At 49.3% G+C, this 20,525-nt stretch overlaps 1 protein-coding gene across 3 annotated transcripts in view; it reads left to right on the forward strand.

Annotated features, from left to right (window-relative positions):
- The window catches only part of slc4a11 (solute carrier family 4 member 11), a 47,358-nt gene that overhangs the window by 8,986 nt on the left and 17,847 nt on the right, over positions 1-20,525 (forward strand). Inside the window, exons 2-7 of one of the 3 annotated variants that reach the window (XM_029828186.1) lie at positions 4,146-4,197; positions 7,318-7,441; positions 11,755-11,798; positions 13,529-13,757; positions 19,386-19,467; positions 19,687-19,810. In XM_029828186.1, coding sequence (XP_029684046.1) covers positions 4,174-4,197; positions 7,318-7,441; positions 11,755-11,798; positions 13,529-13,757; positions 19,386-19,467; positions 19,687-19,810 — 627 coding nt within the window. In that variant the 5' untranslated portion in view covers positions 4,146-4,173. Of the gene's footprint in view, positions 1-4,145; positions 4,198-7,317; positions 7,442-11,754; positions 11,799-13,528; positions 13,758-16,621; positions 16,655-19,385; positions 19,468-19,686; positions 19,811-20,525 lie in introns of those variants that run through there. The other 2 variants (XM_029828172.1, XM_029828177.1) reach the window with 2 other exon arrangements.

A 20,525-nucleotide genomic window follows, 5' to 3' on the forward strand; every position in this document is an offset into this window, starting at 1 on the left:
TCTGTGGCTTAGCGCGCGCTGCTCCTCTTTTTACAGAAAGGCTGCAAAGGTCACAAAGGTCGGCTTTAAACCCCGCGATAATCAACTCAAGCTTGATTAAAAATGGGCTCAATCATTTCCTGTCATACAAATTTATCCCGTGAGCGTGTGAGGTTGTCACGCTCACGTTTAGCTTAAAGCAACGGCCTCTTTAGCATTCGCGACAGGGACGCGCTACAGCGGCGTGCTGCGCATGATGGCGGCGTCCCCTCAAACGTGGCTGCATTTCCAGAGAAATGAGCCTTCTTTACGAGCTGTGCCGCACAAACGCAACGCAAAGGTTGAACATCAAAGCGCATCTGCTGGAGAAGCGTCGGTTTGGAGCTGTAACGGCAATAATGGGAAATTCTGCCCGGCGTTCTGAATCATCTCCTAATTACCTGCACGACGTTTGTCTGCTCTCCATTTTGAAAAGGAATCACGTGTTTTTCATCTCTGCACCTCCGGTGGAACCAATTTATCATCAAAACAGAAAAATACACCCAAGTATCCAAGTTTCTGCTGCTCTTGATGCATCTGCTCCTCCAACGCCGCCGCCGTCAGGACGTCAGGACGTCAGGACGTCTGTCCGCCCAGCAGCAGTTGACAGGAGGCGAACGTACGGACGCCTCGGCAAACACGTGCGCCATCTCGGTCTGGACCCGGTGTGTCCGTGTTTCAGATCCGGATGGATCTTCTGCCCTGACAGCAGAGGAGACTTCATGACTGTTAATGAGGCCGCGTCTGAAAGGCCAGCGGAGCGTGAAGCACGTAAAGGTCCTTAATCAGCTCCCACCATCACGCCGCGGCACCAGCACGCGCGCCAAAACCCCAAAGTCGGAGCCGACTTGCTCGTCTCTGCTCTTCCAGTGTGCACATTTAGAGCAAAGCTCTTCATTTGTGGAGGGGTGGAACGTTCCGCGGATCTGCCAACGCCAGAAGACGGACGATGCGCACGTGGACCGTAGCCGACGCCGCCCCTGATCACAGCGTTCTGGCAACGCCGCGGCTCAGAGGAGCGCGCCGTCCTCCCGAAAACATAAATAAATGAGGAGCTCAGCAGAAGATTCCCTCCAGGATGCTGAAATAGTTTTGTTCACGGTGGCTCAATCATTTCTGTCTCCATGACAACGAAACATAACCTTATTTGAAATGGGCCTGTTGACTGTAGCGCTTGCACTACTGCTGCTAACTGGGGGGGGGGGGGGGGGGGGGGTATTTAAGCAGCTAGCCTCAGCTGTGATAATAACAGACCAGATTACCATCAGAGGTGTGAGACAGGTGTGACACCTAATGGTGCAGGAGGGGGCAGATTCCTCCTCCCTCCCTCCCTCCCTCCCTCCCTCCGACTCCTCTGTGTTAACTTCCCGATCGTCTTAATTATTCACTAGCCAGACAATTTCGTGGCCTATTTTGTGACGCAAGGGCGTTTGGAGTTGGTGTTGGCGCGGTTCACGTGAAACGGGACGGTTCTCCGATCATCACCGAGTCCCTTCACTGATTATTCCGTTTGTCATCTGACAGGAAATCAGATCCAATGAGTTTCTGGAGGCTTCTCAAATGCTCGTGATACATTTGAAGGTCACATTTTTCGGGCTCAACTTCCCACATTAAAGCTGCGTTTCCCATCTTTGGTGAAACGGACATTTGCAGCTTTGTCCACACAACAGAAGCGAGCGGAATCTGTGGGTTTTTGATGCTTCGGGAGCAAACTGCGACTTGTTTGATCCAAAAAGCAGCGAACAATCGTGTTTCTCAGTGTTTGTTCACCGTTTCACGTCGGTTTCTGCGTCGCTTGGTCGAGTTGCGCTTCCAAGAAGGTCCAGAACTGTAAAAGTCTTCAGACAAACTCCATCTTTGAAGCATCGGGCCAATTAAATGGATTTATTGGCTGTGTGGAGGAGGTCACAGTGTGTTCCCACCTTGATTAAAAGGAATACACAAAAATGTTGGATGAATTTTTAATAACTCTGTTTTAATAACGTGGAAGGGAGGGCAGGAAGCCAGTGGCTCGTGTTGTTCCTCCACCAGCCCTGCTCAGATGCTGGAAAATTCATCCTTCACATCATTTTTTCATCCCCTTTTAAACGAAATTTATTTAAAATTAAATGGCTAAATGCAACATTGCAGATATCACAGATTTTCACACAGATCTGGTTTGAAGGTTTTTATCAGGCAGTTTAGATGCAAAAATCGACATTTTGCCTTGTGGATAAATTAATTTAGTTCCCTGTAATGATCAGACAGTTTCCAGGTGAAGTTTTTACCTGTTAAAGGCGTTAAACTGCCCAAACATCCAAGAAATCAGGGCAAATCAAACACTTGAAAATAAGATCAGCTTCATTTCAATGTAATTAAAAAATATTATATTAATTCATAGATTTGTGTTTATTTTGTTTAACCGTTAGCAACCCAGGCAGCAGCAGCATCACCTGTGCAGATTAAGGCAGGTAATTGTTGCTGCCTTCAGCCCCAGAGGTGCCCAAACATCTGTGGTGGTTAAAGTTAGGGAGCGTCTGAATGTGTTTGTCTCAGGCCTCTCAGAAGATGGCGTTTCTCTCACCCCCTCCCCTGACTGACGTGGTGATCTTTAACAGTCCTGTCAGGGAAACACCCCGGAGACGCGCTGGCGAGCCTCGGTTTATAGGATGAATATGTAAACGTGCCGGCTCACCGCTCACGGGAAGCCCTCTGGCTTTGGCCCGGCGTCTCGATAACTCTTCAGAATCTCCCCCTCTCCCCCCACGCCGCGCCGTCTGGCCACACGTTGCACGCAGTCACGGGGCCGCGTGACAAACCCTCTGAAGTGTGTGTTTGCAGTGGGGGCTCTTTGCCAGATTAAGTTTATTCCAAAATGAGATTGTGCAGCCGTTTAAAAAAGCGGCGCCCGAGCATAGCGGAGCGATGCTGTGCCTGACAGCCGAACTCGCTCCGTCTTATCTCTGGATAAAGTCCTGACCTTTCTGATGAAAAGAGCCTGTAAACACGTAATCGTCGTCTGCTAACATTTCTGCAACCTAATGAACACGTTAGCAACGAGCGCGGTGCATTTTTCTGTTAGCGAAGGGAATTCTTCTCCTTGCTCCGTCTGCCTCCAACAGCTTCGGCCTTGGTTTTCTGATTAGGGAAAAGGTGACGACATCGAGTCAGACCTGTTTGTTTGGGCGCTGCCTTTTCCACATTTCTGTCCTCATTTCACAGAGGTACATGGGATTTTTTGGTTTTTGACCTTCTGGTTAATTTTCTGCAAGCGTAACTGGACGTTTACTTAATCTACGTCTAAGTTCCACTTAAATAATGGTTTGAGTTAAGAAAGAGCAGCCAAGAACGTTCCTAGATTTCTACTGGCTCCGCCCCATTTTCCCAAGTGTGCGTCTGAATGATCCGCGTGAACACTTGGGCAGTGGGTTTAACCTGGGCAGCAGCAAGTCCGTGCCTGCCTGCCGCGCCGATCCAAACGGTCTGCCCCAGTGCATCATGGGAAACGCACACTGAAACAGACCGTATGTTGTCCAAACGCAGCCAAAGCAGCAGAGCTTGACTGGGGTCCAGATGGTCTTTCTGTAATGGACTCTTTTTTTTGCCTAAAGATTTGTTCTTTGATGTTCAAAGAGTCAAGAAATATATTTAATTACCGCATCTGACCTCAACAGGCTTGAAAAAACTAGCGTTTGTTTTCCCTTTTTTTTCAAAGAATTAAAGTTCCCCTCCATTTATTCTGTTTTTGCTGTTGTTTTCTGGTAAAACAGCGGTAGCCTCAGCCTTTCGTATAATTTTACTGTGCTCATTAAGTCACGCCTCTGCTGCCCTCTCTAAATATTACAGAGATGATGGTGCATTTAGTGTTGCAGGATCCTGATGTTGAGGAGGAGAGGACATGAGCCATCATGTTTAGCATAACGACAAGCATCTGCAGTATCGTTAGCTTCGCCATTTGCACTCCTGAATAGTTTATAAGCTGATTTTTAGGTTTTCCAGCATGTGTCACAATCCACACGGTGCTCTTGTTGAGGTTCGTCCTCAGGAACATCCGCATAATCATAAAAAATTAGCCGCTGCAGAGGCTGTTACTGTCCAGGTTCACCTCACTCATTTATGGCTTTCCCTTTTTTGTCTGCTCCTTGCAGAGGCACCTCCGTCGGGGATGTCCAAGAAATGGATACTTCTTTCAAGAAATGGGTAAGTCCTACCCCCTCCAGGACACTTGAATGCAGCAGACAATACATTTTCAGTAGTTTTTGAGCCGATAACAAAGGGTGCTCCTTCACTTCGTTATTCCCCGGCTGCCTGTAATGCATCATTGTGTCTGTGTGTGGAGCAGGGAGGACGGAGGAAAGGCTCTCAGCCTCACACTGCACTGCAATAAATAATGAACTTTCTCTGCCTGCTATGATAACGGCAGTTTCATTACCGTAAAGCCAAGGAGAAGCACCCAATTAGTATGTTGCAGCACCAAGCCGGCGGGACATATCGCGGGCTTCCATTGGCTCTCCCGGCTTCCCCAGACAATATTTCCCTCCTGCAACACACCGATGCACTCCGCAGATTCCCAGAAAGCCCCCTGCTGCACCCCCATGTTTGTTGGACACCTTTAACCTGATAGAAATGCAGTTACACTGTTGTTGGCAGGCGAGAAGGAGACAACAGTTCTCATTATCGAAGGTCGATGTTCCGGGAGCCGGTGAAGGTTTTCCAGCATCTTTGATACCCACACTCATCGCCGGGAGTCCTTTAAACAAAACTGATTGTATTTTCGTTGGATCCTTCTCCTCATTTGTCTCCGTGTTTCTACCCACGACCGGGGAAATATTCGGCTTGTGAGGCTCAGGAGGGTTAAACTTGCTGCCACCACACAGCTGACGGGATCTTCTCCTCACCCAAGGTGGCAAGTCGGAAGTTTTCGTTCAAAGATGAATCCTCCAACTGTCAATGTTTGGCACGGCTGAATAAAGCTCGCAGCGTTTGAACCAGAGCAGGAGACAGCGCGCCGTTTTGAAGGAGCGACCATCCGTCATCCAGTGACCCACATCCAACGTGCCTCCCTCCTGCCGCATGTTTTGCATCGACTGATCGGCGCCGTCTTTCCCGCCCCACACCGGCGCCGACTGCCACGGTGTCGGGCCGTCACTCCGGCGGCGTCGCTGACGGTTTTCACAAGGCCGTCAGCAACAGTTCTGACTGAGGAATTCGATTTCCATGAATCCAGAAACAAGACAGTTCTAAATATTTAAAGTAATCCTCAAATTGATGGCGCCTGGTGTCGGAGCGCACGAGTCGAATCTGTCGCTGCAGCAGCCGCCGCTCCCTCCCCAAGGTGATTTGAAAGTCAGAGCACAGCCGGCGAGGCTGAGGCACGGAGGGATGCGGTGCGGCGGCGACACGGCGAGGTTCAAATAATGTCAAATGCTGAGGCGCGATACCCACCCGAGAACGACGCCGAGATCGGAAACCAGGCTCCCTCCCCAGCAGGAGACAGTCAGCAGATTAGGAGCACGAGGTTTGGTTCAGGTCACGCCGTCGCCGGCTGCTCAGGATGCGATGAGTCCACAGGAGCAGACGCCAGGCTGGTGTTCTGGGCACTTCCTGTCACGCAGAGACGGGTTCTTCTTCTGTGTTTGCTGTTACACTTTCAGATTCAGACATAATCTCCTCAGGTAAATTAGAGATTAGGGAGGGAGGACAGGAAAGCCTGGTTCCACCTTCACAGCGCAGCAGGAGGCGTCTGGGGGGCTTCGTTTTAAAAGGATGCTCGGCTTCGGCTCGTTACAGATTGATTAAATGTCATCTTTTTACACACACTTTTATGAGTTCACTGCATCTGGCTCCAGATTAACATCTGACCTGCCGTCAAATCTGTGACAAAGTAGTTCAAATCGGCTGGTTTCAGCTGTCACACTCAAAGATGAAGTGACCTTGAAGGATGCGGCGACTTCTTGCTGTTAATCAGGCTGAATTATTCATATGAAAGGTTCAGTTCAAAATTACACATTAATTACCAGGGGATGAAGGAGATGAAGCCGTGACATTTTATATCTAAAGGTTTGTGTGGTAAACTCTCCCCCGGCATGATAACACTCTGCAAAAAGACATTTCTGGGCATTGTTGGTGCCCTCCGTGGCTCAGGACCAGAAGGAGAGGCCATATTTCACATTTATTGAATCAGTGACACTAATCTGGAGCACCCTTGAGACTGTGCATTGTTAAGATCTCGCTGCGTTTACACAAAAACATTTGTGAGCTGAGATCACTGGTTTCATGTCCTGTAGATGCATTTGCATAGACCAGCCAGGCAGCACAACGCCCAGCAGGCTTATTCACAAAACCCTTAGAAACGCAAACAATTTCCCCATTTTTCAGACGGTTTTATTAAAAGCCTCCATGACGACTTTTCCAGGAAAGGAACTGTTGCTGTTAGCAAGAATGACGAGTTGTCTACGATAGGAACAACTTTTCTCCTGCGTCTATCACTGCTAATATAAGAGGATGTAAGCTGATACTATGAATGTCTGATAGTCTGAATGATTAACTATCACATCACATTGTTGTTTATGGTTGTCCCACCTAAACATCTTCCCTGGAGTGAATCGTTTTCCAAGATTAGCTTGGATGCTTAACAGTGGCTAACGTGGACTTGTGAGAGAGATTTTAGTATCAATATACTCATTAAACGAGTGATTGATGCTTCAGATCCATGAAATAGAACTGCACAAGCCTCACAAATCACAGGTTTGACCATTTTGAGCACCGGCTGCTCATCAAAGACGGTTAAAAAATGCTGTGTTTTTATGAGCCCCTGGCGAGCAGACTCCCTGTTGGGATGGGAGAGCTTCCAGCCCAGTTTCAGAAGCACCACTGCAGCCCATTTTTAATGCGGAGCGCGCATTTGTTCCTCTGCAGATGCCTTGAGGGTCCATAAAAATAAGGATCAATATGTGATCCATCGATAAGCCATACACTCACCATTTATAGATGTTGTCCTCGTACCACAGAGGTGGCTGGGGGAGCAACATGAATTAAGAGTTTTGGTTTTTTTAATGGTAAAGATTGCTTCGAACATCCAGAAAACGGCACTGAAAACAAACACAAATGAAAGATGAATCACTATCACTAGTAGGAGACTTCAGGAGGACAAGAGCTGAGCAAAAATGGAGACATTTGTATGCGTTCAAAGGCTGAAAAAGGAAGAGTTCCCGTTCTTCTTACAACATGTTGGGGAACGGTGGCGGCAGACGCCATAGGTGCGGGTGCTGCCCCGCCTGGCCAGGTCCGGAAGGTGGACCCTGTGCTGTTGTGTCCCCAAGCAGCGGGAGGTGTGAGCAAGAAGAGGGCAGCGACGGCCGAGAGGAGGGACAGGACTCGCCCATCACCTGTGGAGACGACATCCACCTTTACGACAACCAGAATGAGCCCTGTGCCCAGGTCGGTACCGAAGGAAGGGTGCGGGGTGGGGGGTTCGTTCATGTGATCAATCTGACAGCCGCCGCGTTGCCTCGGGCAACAGACCGGTAATAAGTCATCAGGCCGTGATGACGCGGTCAGACTGCGTCAGCTCTAATGAGGCATCTTCCCGCCTTCTGGGCTCTGTACGTCCAGGACCGGGAAGCTTTAAATTGGACTTTGGGACACATTAGTTTTGCTAACATACGAAAAATGGGGGGGAAAGTGAAGAATGCCTCCGTCTAGTTCAGCCGTGTTCGATCGATACGCTGTGTCGTCTGTCGGAGCCGCCGTCCGAGGACAAAAGAGAAGTTTAAAAATGGCGGAACGTCTCCGAACTTCTTTCCCGCCGAACTGCGGGCTGCGTGATCGTGCGGGTTTCTGCTGGCAAGGCGTTGACTCGACAGACGGCTGCAGGTGCAGATGATTTTGACCCCGTCGCCGCAAAAAAAAACCCGCGAGTCAACAGGTGACTGTTGCCACCGGTAACAGTCACAGGTGCCGCTCGGGCACAGGCGAAAGGCAGTGATGTGACAGGTGACCGTGGGGCCAGGGCTGATTTTCCAGACATAGTAACACTTCAGGCATTTGACAAGAAGTTAGGAGAAAACCAACTGGTGAATTCTGGAATCTTCAGACCTGTCTGATGTTCACCAGCGTCTCCGTGTTCACATATTTCACGTTAATGGTGTCACCGACCGCCGTTTTAATGAGTGCGTCAACATGTGCTCCGGGAAAAGAGGCGCAGATGTCCCGTGGTTGGGATGAAGGGAACTAAATCCGTTTACCCTGTGAAGCCTGTTCACGATGTACCAGAACGTAGAATAATCAGAGCGAAAACGCGGGGGGAATCTGACGACGTCACGCCGTTTGTCAGCCAGTGTAAGAAGCTACCAGACGAGTCCATAAAAAAAACACATTCTAAGTGATGCAAAGTGGCGTTCTGGGAAACGGCCTGCGTTATTTGCCCGTTCCTCTCGTATATCGAAGTTACTAGCTGAAATCACAGCCGCGCATTCAATTAGCCTTCCTTAATTGGCAGCTAGCCCAGCACGCTAACCACCATTTTTAGTCATCATAGATAAAACTCAGAGAGAACTACAAAACTCACTAAAGCCATAAAAAATCGCATTACAGATGCACCATTTCTGGGTTCCATGTGATCACAACACACAACATTTGCCAGTTAGCTGAATATTGATTAATGTGTCCTGACTTGATTTCGGTTGGTAGCTGCGTTTCATGGTTGAGGATGTTGCCTGCATGTTTATGCTTGTAATTATTCCATTTCTTTATTATTCCACATCAGCGAGCCTCTTTGGAGTACGCCTGCATCAAATCGACGGTAGCCTCTGAACATGACTTTTAATCACATCCTGTCCGGCTACATAAGCAGCCGATTGTAAAAAATAAATAGCTTTCCGATTAGCTTGGACCCTCAGACGGGAAGTGTCCACTGTCTAGCATCTGTCTAATTTACCATCCTGTGTTTAACCACGTCTGGGCTGTTAAGACATGTGGGACAAAAAGCTGGCTAATTGACTGATGACGCTAACGATGGATCCCAATGGCCAGTTTCTGTGGCAACTGGACAAATCCTGGGGCACGTCATTGGCTTGGACGGTCCCATCCTCCGGGCTAAACTTTAGCATAACTTTTTCACCACCGTTGGGTCATAATTTTATGTTTTGGCCGCGATCTTAACCCTTCCTCCCAGGAACTCTGTCATAAAGCTGTCAAGTGGTCTCCATAATAGAACAGATTTCATGATTATATTTCCGCCAGGGCTGGGCTCAGTTCCATTTCCCTTCAATCAATTTGGCTGAATATTGGAACGAGGGAGTCAGAGGGAAGGGCAGCCGCCTCTCATATTGGAAACTTGGACCAAGGTCACAATATTCCATATTCTGAAATGCAATATATGGACAGCTGGAGAAGAAGATAATAGGGAAACAAGCAACGTACCGTCGGTCCAGTCCAAAGTTTGGGATTGTGTTGCTGGAGGCGTCCGGCTGCCCTGATTACCCCCCCCCCAGCCTAATTACGCATGCAGGTCACTCACCTGGTCTACAGACTAGCAGAGTGTGCTTCTTTTGTTAAAAACGGAGTCCTAGCTCGCTTTTCCTGCTAGCAGCGTCTGCAGATAGCATCTCCTCAGCTGAGTTGACGCTGCAGGACATTGCAGGAAATGCAGCACTGTCAGCACTGAGTGGGGGGGGTGTGGGTGGGGTGGTGTGTGGGGAGGAGGGGGGGTGTCGCAGTGGGCAGATATGTGTGTGTTTGATAAGAGGCCGACGGCAGTGAGACGGGCACACAGACGCTCATTTAAACCTTTTTCCTGTCTCCTTTTCACAAGCGAGGTTCTAGCTTTATTGGTCTCGTGAGGCGGGTGTCAGGGACCGGGGGGGGGGGGGGGGGGGGGGGGTGGAGGTGGTGGGGGGGGGGCTGGAGGGTGTCCTCGCTGGCTGCAGCGTCGTCGTTAGGAGGCTGTGATCGTCTGGGTTTGTGCACGTTCGCTTGTGTTTTCCGTGTTTCGCTGAAATGTGAATTCTCTCCTCGGCTCGTCCAGGAACTCCCCGTTCGGGAGATTCGGCAGGCGTCACGATTTGCTCCGTGGATTTGCTGTGGTTGCCATGGTGACGCCCTGCAGCAGGAGTGCATCCTGTGGAAATTTAGGGGTTCTGCAAAACGGAACCTGTTGTTTCGGAGACACGATGAATTGGACGGGGGCTGCGTGCTCTTTTGTTTACCTTTCAATGCTAAATGAACGTCGGCTCGCTCTCAGAACAAATATTTGCAATGAGAGGTTCCGGACGCTGCCGACCTCCCAGAATAATTGGACCATTTTCAGTCACCCCTCGCTTGCTCTCCTAATACAACACTCCACCCTGGGATCATATCACACTCCAGGCCGACACAATATAATCAACAGTTGTCGTGCTAAATGATCAAATAAGGAGCCCGGTCACAGTTGAACACCCCCCCCCCCCTAATCCCCACACCCTGGAATTCATGGCAGATTAGTTAAAGCCACGCAGCATATCCAGACATACAGAGAGAGTTGGGGGGGGGGGGGGGGGGGGGGGGGTGATGATCAGCAAAATGATAATCTTACATGAATATATGGATATCTGAAGCCCGGCAGCAATTAGAGCCCCGGCGCCCCCCTACCTGGGGGCGGCATGAGCCCAGCCGTGTGCCTTTTGATTCCGAGGCTTTGGCAAAGCAAATCCGCTGCACGTGCCCCCCGTCATAGTCACAGAACTCACCACGGGCCCGGACCTCTCTGCTCCCTCCCTCCCAGCAGGGGTTTTATCACAGCGAAGTGTTTAATATGGTGATGTAAGACCCCCCCCACCACCCACCCCCTCCCCCCACCCCCGCTCCTTTCTGAAGAGTCACACTCAAACATGGAGAACCGACTCTTTGAGATTAAGATACCTGCACGTTTTCCCTAAAGCTCAGCTCTGTGGAGCATCAGATGTGGCAGCAGAGGAAAGCCCACGGTAACCTAATCACCATCACCCCCCCCCCCCCCCCCCCAACAGTAAATGGTAATAACTATGTTACATAATGCATCGGCGCTCTGGTTTATCGGAGCCAGCGGGGAACCTACAGCCCGCTGGTTCAGGGACTGAAGCGGCTGATATCCTCGTCCGCTCATTGTCTCTGAGCATAAAAAGGTTTTTCCTCCGTTTCCTCCCCCCACCACGCTGGGAAAATTCAGCCCTTTGTACTTTATCCTGGGCTCCACAGACGTGCGCTTTAAAGCCTTATCAGCGTAGAACTTCCAATCCCTCCTCAATGAGAGCATTTAGGAACTGGCCTCTTGACATTTTCATCACTTTTACAAAAAAGGCTCTGGGGCTCTTTGGTGGGCTGGGAGCTCGTTACGCCTGATCCTCACAAGTGCTGATGTACTGTTTGTGTAATGCTTTAAAATGCAAATACGTCGCGACCTGCTAATTATTATGTCACCCTGGAAGGGGCTCCGACAGCGTGTAATACTGGGAGTTTCAGCTCTTTAAAGGGCGACTGTGCCGTCGATGTGGCGACAGAAGCTTAAACATCCACGACTGGAGCACTAATTCTGTCACTCACGTCTTTGTTAAATCCCGGCTCTAAATTACGCAACCTTTCGTCTTCACGTTCTCAAATGAAAGTCTAAACATCTCCAAGGTCGCACAGAAGAGCAGACGGACGGCTGAACGGGGTTCCCGGCTCCCACCCTTAATGGGGCGGGTGTTGCTCCACCCTGGGGCAATTGAGGGGCTAATTCTGTCTTTTGTCTTCCCTCAGATGCTGACGACTCAGGTTGTGTGTTACTGAACACATCGCGGAAGGTAAGAAGGCTTAGCTAATGTTCCGGTTGCACATCCCACCACTTCAGTTCCTCTTCCATCACTCCTCCACCGCTCACAACACAACTTAATTGTTTCGCTCGTCCCATTGTTCATTTTCCTCGACGGTTCGAGTAGAAGCTGGGAGCCAAGTGGATTCAGCCCGTTTCTGCTGGAACTTTTATCCATTATCTCTTTACTTCTGACAACTTTAAGCGTCACAACTGTCTCATTAACTAATTCCCCTGCAGTCACATTACGTTCCTATTAAAAGATGCACTCAGCACCTCTTAAAGGGACGGCCACCCCTTTTTATGTTGCCTGATTCTTTATTGATAATGATCCTGTCTGAATTTGGCTCTGCCAGGTTAGCATCTGCAGCTTTTATACTCAGCAAACAGCGCTGGGAGTGCCTGGAAAAACACGGCTCCCCGCTCGATGCTTCTGTGGATTTAATGGCTCGCCCGAGGACCAAACGACGTGTCTGATGTATTTCTGTATAAATGAACACTCGGCATTACGGGAAAAAAGGCTTGGATGATGATTTGCACAGGAAACACACAACAGCGGGTGATTGAGAGGGCACCTCGCTGTCGTGGAGGGCAGCCGTAGACGGACAAAACAGGCGAGACACAGTCGAAAACACCCCGGCCAGAACGTTGTTCCCGAAACCTCAAGACAAAGAGCAGATTTCTGGGTTCTTGTGGTGGAGAGATGCCATCAGGGGCAGCATTTGAGAAAAATCTGCCCTCGCCTGCGTCAGGATTTGGCGGCTGTTAGATCGTCTGCATTTTGAGGCTTTCCCAGAGACAAGAGAGCAAATCACAGTAATCAGAGCTGCTGGTCAGAGATCAGCTCAGACTTTTCTTCAGTCGCTGTCAAAGGAAACAACTTCACGTACAGAGTTCAGATCCCGTCACGTTTGCCGCCGTCACCCACGCGCTGTCGTGGGGGGACCAGTAGGTTTAACTGGGGGGTTCCAGCATCGTGGAGCACAGTTCCACCTTATTAAATCCCCTCAGCTCATCCCTTCATCCTGTCGTGTTTCTCTTACTGCTGCGTTTCTAATAGCAGTAAATGCTAGCGGAATGCTAACCTCTTTTCTCTGAAGCTTCTTCGCATGGTCACATTTCCCAGTAATTTGTGGGGGCCTATGAGTAGAATCCATTTAGCTGTGGTGCGCACAAAGAATAATTCAGCTCTTAACCTTTTATTCCGTTGAGCTCACCTGATTGGAAGAACAAATAAATTAAACCACCTTTATTTTTAGGCTGCACCTAAATAGCTCCAAAGACTTCTGCTCGTTCCGTTCTTTTCAAGAGAACAGCAGGGAATCCTTTCATATCCTGTCCGTCACATGATCAATAATATTGAGAGCCGCTGGTGTTCGGAGCTCTTAATCGAGCTGTGTTGGTCGTTCTCAGACACAACTCTTCAGGAAGACACGTCGCCCGATCTGAGGCTGGTTTACTTAAAGATTTGGAAAATCCACTGGAGCTTACAATAGCTGCCTTGTTTCAGCCTGCAGGCTTGTGCACATCTGCCATTGATTAAACATGATGTCACAGCAACAAACTTCTGTTTCGAGCAGCAGTTCTGCAGCTACGGCGTCACGTGCACTATTTTACTGCGCGGATGTCACATTAGCTTGTGCGCTAAGTGTTATTTACCAGGTGTCTTTCTGTTTTCTGCAGAAACTGCTGTGCTGATCGCATCCTTTGTCTTTTGAACAGTATGTGAAGCTGATGAACTTTGAGGAGGAAATCCGGGCTCACCGTGACCTGGATGGCTTCCTGGAGCGGGCCACCATCCTGCTGGATGAGACGGCCGCCTCCCTGGACGACGTCCTCAAGAGAATGCTGCACAGCGTCGGTCAGGACAGCCACGCGTCCGAGCCCGGGTGCAACTTTGAGGAGGTGATGAGCATGCTTTTCACCGACGCAGGAGCGCAGGAGGTCAACGGTAAGCTCTGACGGGGGTTCCCGCGGCCACACAAGCAGGAAAGATGTTTAAATAGAGAAACACACGCAGAGAACTTGGTGAACCTTCTGACGTACAACAAAACTGCCCTAAAAAACATCTGCGCTTCCTCACCTGAGGCTCAGCAGCTGAATTGTCAGATAGGTTTGAGAATGGTTGAGGAAGCTTTTAAGACCCAAAGGAGAGTTTGTGATGTTTGAATGGAGGCCGTGCATCTGCCCCGCAGCCTTTCTAAAGCTCAATCTGCAGGAGCCCGTTGGCAGACATCAAAGGTTTCTCAGAAGAGCTGCCAAGTTCTTATCACATCGCATACATTTAAAGATGATTTGACTGACCCCGTCCACGGTAAATAAATAACCTGTGCTGCCTGCGTCCTCAGAGTAGGTAGCTGTGTGTTCCCTTTACACTCTGTCCTAGTTATTTCTGGTTTTAACAGAAACTGTTGCCTTTAAATTTGCAACTCCCCGCAGGTTGGATACCTTTATGCTGGCTTCCAGCTCGCTGTCACATTAGCTCAGATATTCAGGCGCAGCTCATTTTGGCGGAGCTGCAAAGCCTCTTGGTTCAGATGGATCTCGTCAGCCTATTAGAGCAGTCGAAATCTGCCTCCTTGCGTAACAGCGTTGTTGCAGCATCCGCTGTCGCAAAAGTTGATTCTTTTTCAAATGTTCTTTTCTGCGCACGAGGAAGCGGGGGGAGGGTGAGGTGCGTCTGGCGGCGCTGGCGTCCACACGTGTTGATGGTTAGTCAGAGGTGGGCGGTGCGGGATGCTCGCCCTGCTCCGTCGCCTCTGACACATCGGCGAGGTGATAATTGACTTCTGTCATCGATCACTCACTTAGCTTTTCAAACGGCTCGGCGAGAGTGCGAGCCGTGCCGACTGCCTCCGCTCCAGAGAGAAGCCCCACCAGCACCAGGACCCAGAATGGCGGCCTGGTTTTTAACACAATCCCGTGCAGGTTTTTATTGGGTCACATTAGAAATGATTCTGTTTCCTTTGATCTTTGTTGCGTACGGAGCAGCGAGCCGTCCAGTTGAGTTCTGTGCATCCTAATCAGACGTAATCACCAATTAGCTGCACAGAAACAACATAACGGCGTGATTTTATCTGGAGACGGCGATTTATTTATTTCTTTAATTCAAGCAGAACAGTAGAACTCTGACTCTGGGGAAATACGTGAGCAGCAGCGGCAGAACAGAGGAGATGAACGTTGCTAATGAATTGCCCCGTGGATGATGTAACAATCCCACAATTACGCAACAACTAAAGACGACCAAGGTTTTACGGTGGCGGCCTTCGTGCAACTTTTGGAAACATTTACAGGATGAGCAGAACGACGTGCGAAGCTCGACTTATTTCGTATTTCAGCCCCTGGGGGGGGGGGGGCGCTGGAGCCACATTTGTAAATTGAAATCAGAAATATTTGCTCTGCAACCTCTCCTGACCCTCCTGCGGATAAAGACATATCTTCAGGGGAGGAACAAAGGCTTTTCTCTGGGGAACCCGTTCATATAACGCGCCAGCGTGTTATCAGCACAACACATCTCTCCAGGTATTAATTTCTGGCATATCTGCACTGGCTCTGCCAGAGCAGCGCGATACGGCGGCCGCGCGTCCCGGCTCATTCCCGCCGTAATTCTGTACAGCTGCGAGATAAAGAGAACAGGAGCAGATTATAACCACCCAGAAAAGGGAGGGAATTACAGAAATGGAAAAGATGAAAAGCCCACAGAGATAATTAGTCCTGCACACGTTCGTTGTTTTAAAGTCCAGCTCCTGCTGCTCCCCGCTCTCCCGGGCTGCTGCTAAAGCCTTAATAAGGACGTCACATCAAGACCTGCCAGACTTTCTGAGGCTGCGGATGATTGAGGGCTGCTGGAGATGATGACAGTTTACAGTAGAGATGAGCAGCCTCCACAGAATGTCTAATTGTCAATATTTGGAGCGATGGTGTTTAATCGTCCCCTCGTCTGTTATTCCGCAGCAGCTGCGGCGCTCTCTGCCATCCACGCCGCTGCGCCCTGGCTGCCACCACCCCACTGTAATTTATCCCCGAGTCGCTGTCACCTCTGATCGAGCTCATCGGCGCTCCACTTTGCCTCCGATTGAATTAAACTGTAAAGTTGTGGCATATTTGTGCGGCTTTGCAGCGGGAGATCCACTTTAATTAGCCTGATAAAAGGACCGTTTTTAACCAAATGCACAGACTCAGGATGCCATTTTAACAGTTCTCTGACATTTTGTGGCGTTGGAAACAGCTCATAATTGAATCAATAAAAAACATTTTTCTTCAGTTTAATTTGGATTAATTTCTCCAGAGCAGAATGGTGATGGATATTTCTCAGGTGGTCATGCCTGTCATTATATTAACACATCATTTCCAGGCCGTCGGCGGGACTTTCCGCGGTGCAGATCTGCCGTAACCCTCTGCATAAATGATCAGAATATTAAACTGGAGCAATTTCAGCTCTTTTACACGTGAAAGAAAGACGGCTACGTTTTCTTTATTGTCGTCTCCATCTCTGCGTCGGCGCCTCACTAAATACAGAGCTGCTATCAGTGATAGAATCCAATTTTTGCTAATAAACTGTAGGCAGGAATTGAGATAAGGCTCCGTGAGCCCAGCGAAGATCGGACATTGAGGAATTTTCTCTGGGAAACGTTATTTAATATGCATGAGGTAAAGGAGAGCAGGAAATGAAGTCTCTGTTCAGTGTCGATACTCATGCCTGTTAACCAGTGTGTGTGTGTGTGTGTGTGTGTGTGGCTGGAGGAGTGAGGACCTGCTGATCAGAAATGGTGACTGAAATTATTCTCTCTCCTCTTCCTCCCCTTCTCCGCGCAGACAAATCTCAAAGTTTCGTTTTCTTTGATGACGGTAAGCTGTGCTAATTGGATGAAAATGTCAGCATCAGCCGCCGCGAGGCTGCAATCACAGGCGTGATGCTGTACCAATCACCATCAGTATGCTGTTTGTGTTCCATGCCCGGGACTGGGTCGATCCTCCGAGTCATCAAATGATTACAAAAGCCAGCCGTGGCTCCGCGCCGCGGACCTCGATGCCTCTCCAACGGCCATTCTGACCAACGCTGGCCAATAATGCCAAGACTCCAAAGTCCTGTGAGGGACTCAATCAGACCCGCTCGCTGCGATTATCGATTTGATTAATCGACAAAGGAGATTTTGGAGTAATTTCATTGGTGTAATTGTAACGGCAGCTCCGCTGTTGGATGATCTCCTGGGATTAACGAGGCTCCGTCATTGACCCAGTCCTCATGGCGCTCTCATGGCCCTCTCATGGCGCTCTCATCACCCTGTGATATCATAGTGCCCGTCTCCCTCGCCGTGATTGGCTGCTTTTGGCTCCCAATATACAGTAAGTGTTTCATCTGCCACTGCTGTACGGAGTCCTCGTGTCTTCTAATCACCTCCCTCAAAGTGCCCTCCACCATCATCATATTGAAGGAAATCAATCTCGTGCACGCGTGCGTGTATGATAGTGTGTGTGAGGGGTTGTGTGAGGGGTTGTGACTGCAGTTAATCTATAAGGCAGCATAAGATCAGTAGGTTTTATTGAGGTCACCCCTGAGCATAATGTAAGGGGCTTCCTTCACAAAAGAGCTCTTGTCCTTTCCCAGCGAGCCCACGAGCCGTCTGCGGGTTCTTTTCCGCGGAGCTGCACACGTTTCTGTCGATTTTCCACCGCTGAATTGGGGCTGGGACGCCAGAAGAGATATTAACATCTCTGCTTGTATTCTGGAGCGGTTCAGCGTATCTGTTGATTTGTTTCCTGCCGTCTTTGGGGCAGACTGCGTTATCCTCCTGCCACTTACAGGATTATGCATTATGTTTTTCCTCCCTTCCAACCGGGGAAAATGCAGCTGAGGAATTTGGATGTGGGGAAGATCAAAGGGGCCAGACCAGTCAGGCAGTCTCACCTTCCGCGTGTTCTGTCGTTTCTTCCCATTGAAGTTTGTCAAATTCGATGTGCGGCGAGTGTGAGACGTGTGACACGTCTCCCCCCATTGTGAGTGGAAACTGTGGTGTTTGCATAGCAAAAAGCTGATGAAACCAGGCAGAAATCTTCACATAACTGACAAATATCAAAGCTGCTCATCTTCATTAGCTTTCCACTCCATCTCTCTCTCTGTCTCGCTGAACGTAGGCAGCTGATGAAAGATACAGAACTCATTAAAAATGTGTTGGACTTTTTCCTCCCTCACTTTTTTCATATGTATAATGTGCAGCCATAAACCTGCTTTTGTGCAACACATTTGTGAGGTTTATGGACGCTGCTTCTGTCTGTACACAGATGCTGCAACCTACACTCCCTCCACTAGGTGGCACCACCTTCCACACCCCAGACATTAAACAATAGCATTCCCTTTTGACATCGGAGCTTATTAAACATGGCAAAAGATGCCCAAAGAGACATTTTGATGACAGTATGAGCAAATCAAACGAGCTGCTGCCCGGTGACAGCGGGTGAGATTATCACCCCGCGGTTGATTAGAAGCTCGTTTAGTCAAATCTCTTCACATTCAGGCTTATTTTTAGTTCTCCACTGATATCAATAAGAAATTTGGATGTTTTGATTGTTCCATTCCTCCTCCTCCTCTGTCACAGACTGTTTTGTATCCCCTGTTCTGCCTTCCTCGTCTTCTGCTCCCCCCCCCCCAACATTCTCTCCTCTCTGCAGGCCCCTTTTCATCTTTCCCTCACCCTTTCTTTTTCTTTCTTTTTTGTCTGCATCGCCGTTCCCTCGTTCCTGACTCTCTCGCTCCTTGAGCACTGTGATACTGTTGTCATGGTGACGCCCATCATTTTCTGGCATGAATGGAGGATACCTTATTGATGAGCCAGCACAGCAGAGAGAGGAAAGGAGAAAGGGAAAGACAGACTTAAAGGAAGAATAGGAGAGACGTCAAGCGGAGGGCAAATTGGTGTGATATGATAATGATTCTCCTCACCGTTTATTACACAAATACACCCCCCCCCCCCCCCTTAATTTTGCTCAGCACTCGTGAGTCAACCGAGTGGCGGCGTGCCAAAACACGCCGCATCTTCTGAAGGCTTTCAGGATGTTGAGTCTGCTGGAGAAAATCCCTGGAAACATCATTATTCATCGCTCCCAGCGTGAGAACTCAGAAGGGAGATCCTGCGTCTTATTAGGAGGCAAACAGACAGGTCTCAGCGGCGCCCCCAGCTGCTGTTTCCTCAGTGCTGCGTAATGAAGTGTCACTTTCTAAAATCTGAGCGTGAACGTTTCCTGGGGATGGACGAACCTCGTTAATAGCGCGTTTGCTCACGGGGCACAGCGACATTGCAGCGTGAGGCGAGCTTGTTAAACACTCGTGACGCTGATATCGTGTCCAGAGCTCTGCAACAGCACATTCCACCGTTTAATATTTTAAACATGACACGAGAAGGTCAGATAACGTACGTTTTAATCTCATTTCAATTTCCAAAGACATTATTTACAACTACAGTGAATATTGGGAAAGTTTGAGTGCGTGTGTGTGTGTGTGTGTGAGAGAGAGAGAGGTTGAGTCTAGATTTATGTGGATCTCAGTTAGTTCCTATTTGACCTCTGACCTTTCCCACCCTAGTCCACCTTCTGTCAGAGACGATTCAGGGTGTGACGGCGACCGCCACTGGCATCCAGTACCAGCAGTCGTGGCTCTGCATCCTGTAAGTGTGAACGCATGCACCCTTTTTCCTCTCTTTGACATTTGGAGTATAGCATCTTTTTAGGAGCGCAGCATAATTCTCAACGTAATCTAGTAAACCTGCAGTATTGTCCATGTTCGGACAGCTTGTACCTGAGCAGCAGCGACTCGGAGGTTAAACTATGGGAATGTTGGTGACCCGCTGACCTTTGGATGACCTCTTTATCCTTCTCTGCCCCAGCTGCAACGTCAAGCATCTCCAGAGGCGCCACGTGTGCATCTCCCGCCTGGAGAGGCCGCAGAACTGGGGGGAGAACTGCTGCGAGGTCCGCTACGTCATCCTGATCCTGGCCCCCCTCAAAATGGTAATCGCTGACCCCCCACAGGGAGGAAATCCTCTTTGACAGCTGCTTCTCCTCAATCGCACATTTGGTCTCAATCATTGAGTAACTAAGTTACATACATTAGCGTTTGCTAACCCAGAAAGACGCACTAACAGAAGCTTAATGAGCCAACTCATCTAATTAACAACGGTGAGAATCACAGTTTTATTCAGATGTTTATCTGACATGAAGTGCGGCATCATCCTGGCATGACAGCACTAACCAAGAACTTGTGCCTTAAATTACGGGTTCGTAATGCTTAACTAACCAGTTTTGGCATCTCGGAGCGCTTTGTGCCGTTTATATGATTAGATTCTATGGACTGATGAGGTATTGAAGGTCGAAGGTCAAGCCTTGTTCATCCCATAGGTTCAGAGGTCAAAGGTCATGCCAACAGCCCCATTATCTTTATAAACATCTCAGGTCAAACTGAATCTGTTATCTGACGTGACATGAACGCGGCACCGGCGCTCCTGTGGACAGCAGTTCTGAGCATCTTGAAGCCACCGCCAGGCGAAGGTCCTCGCTCTTGCAACAGCACGTGCGCTGAATGGAGTCGGAGTGACCGTCAGCACCTGGACCGGCTCGGCCTCTGGGAGTTTAAATCAGGGAGCTCTTCAGAACTGAAGACTCTTTGTGCTTCCCAGAAGCCCACTCAACCCTCCAATCTGCCACCTGTCAGGACGTGCTGTCCACG

This window comes from Takifugu rubripes, chromosome 2, assembly GCF_901000725.2.
Source record: "Takifugu rubripes chromosome 2, fTakRub1.2, whole genome shotgun sequence".
Lineage (NCBI taxonomy): Eukaryota > Metazoa > Chordata > Actinopteri > Tetraodontiformes > Tetraodontidae > Takifugu > Takifugu rubripes.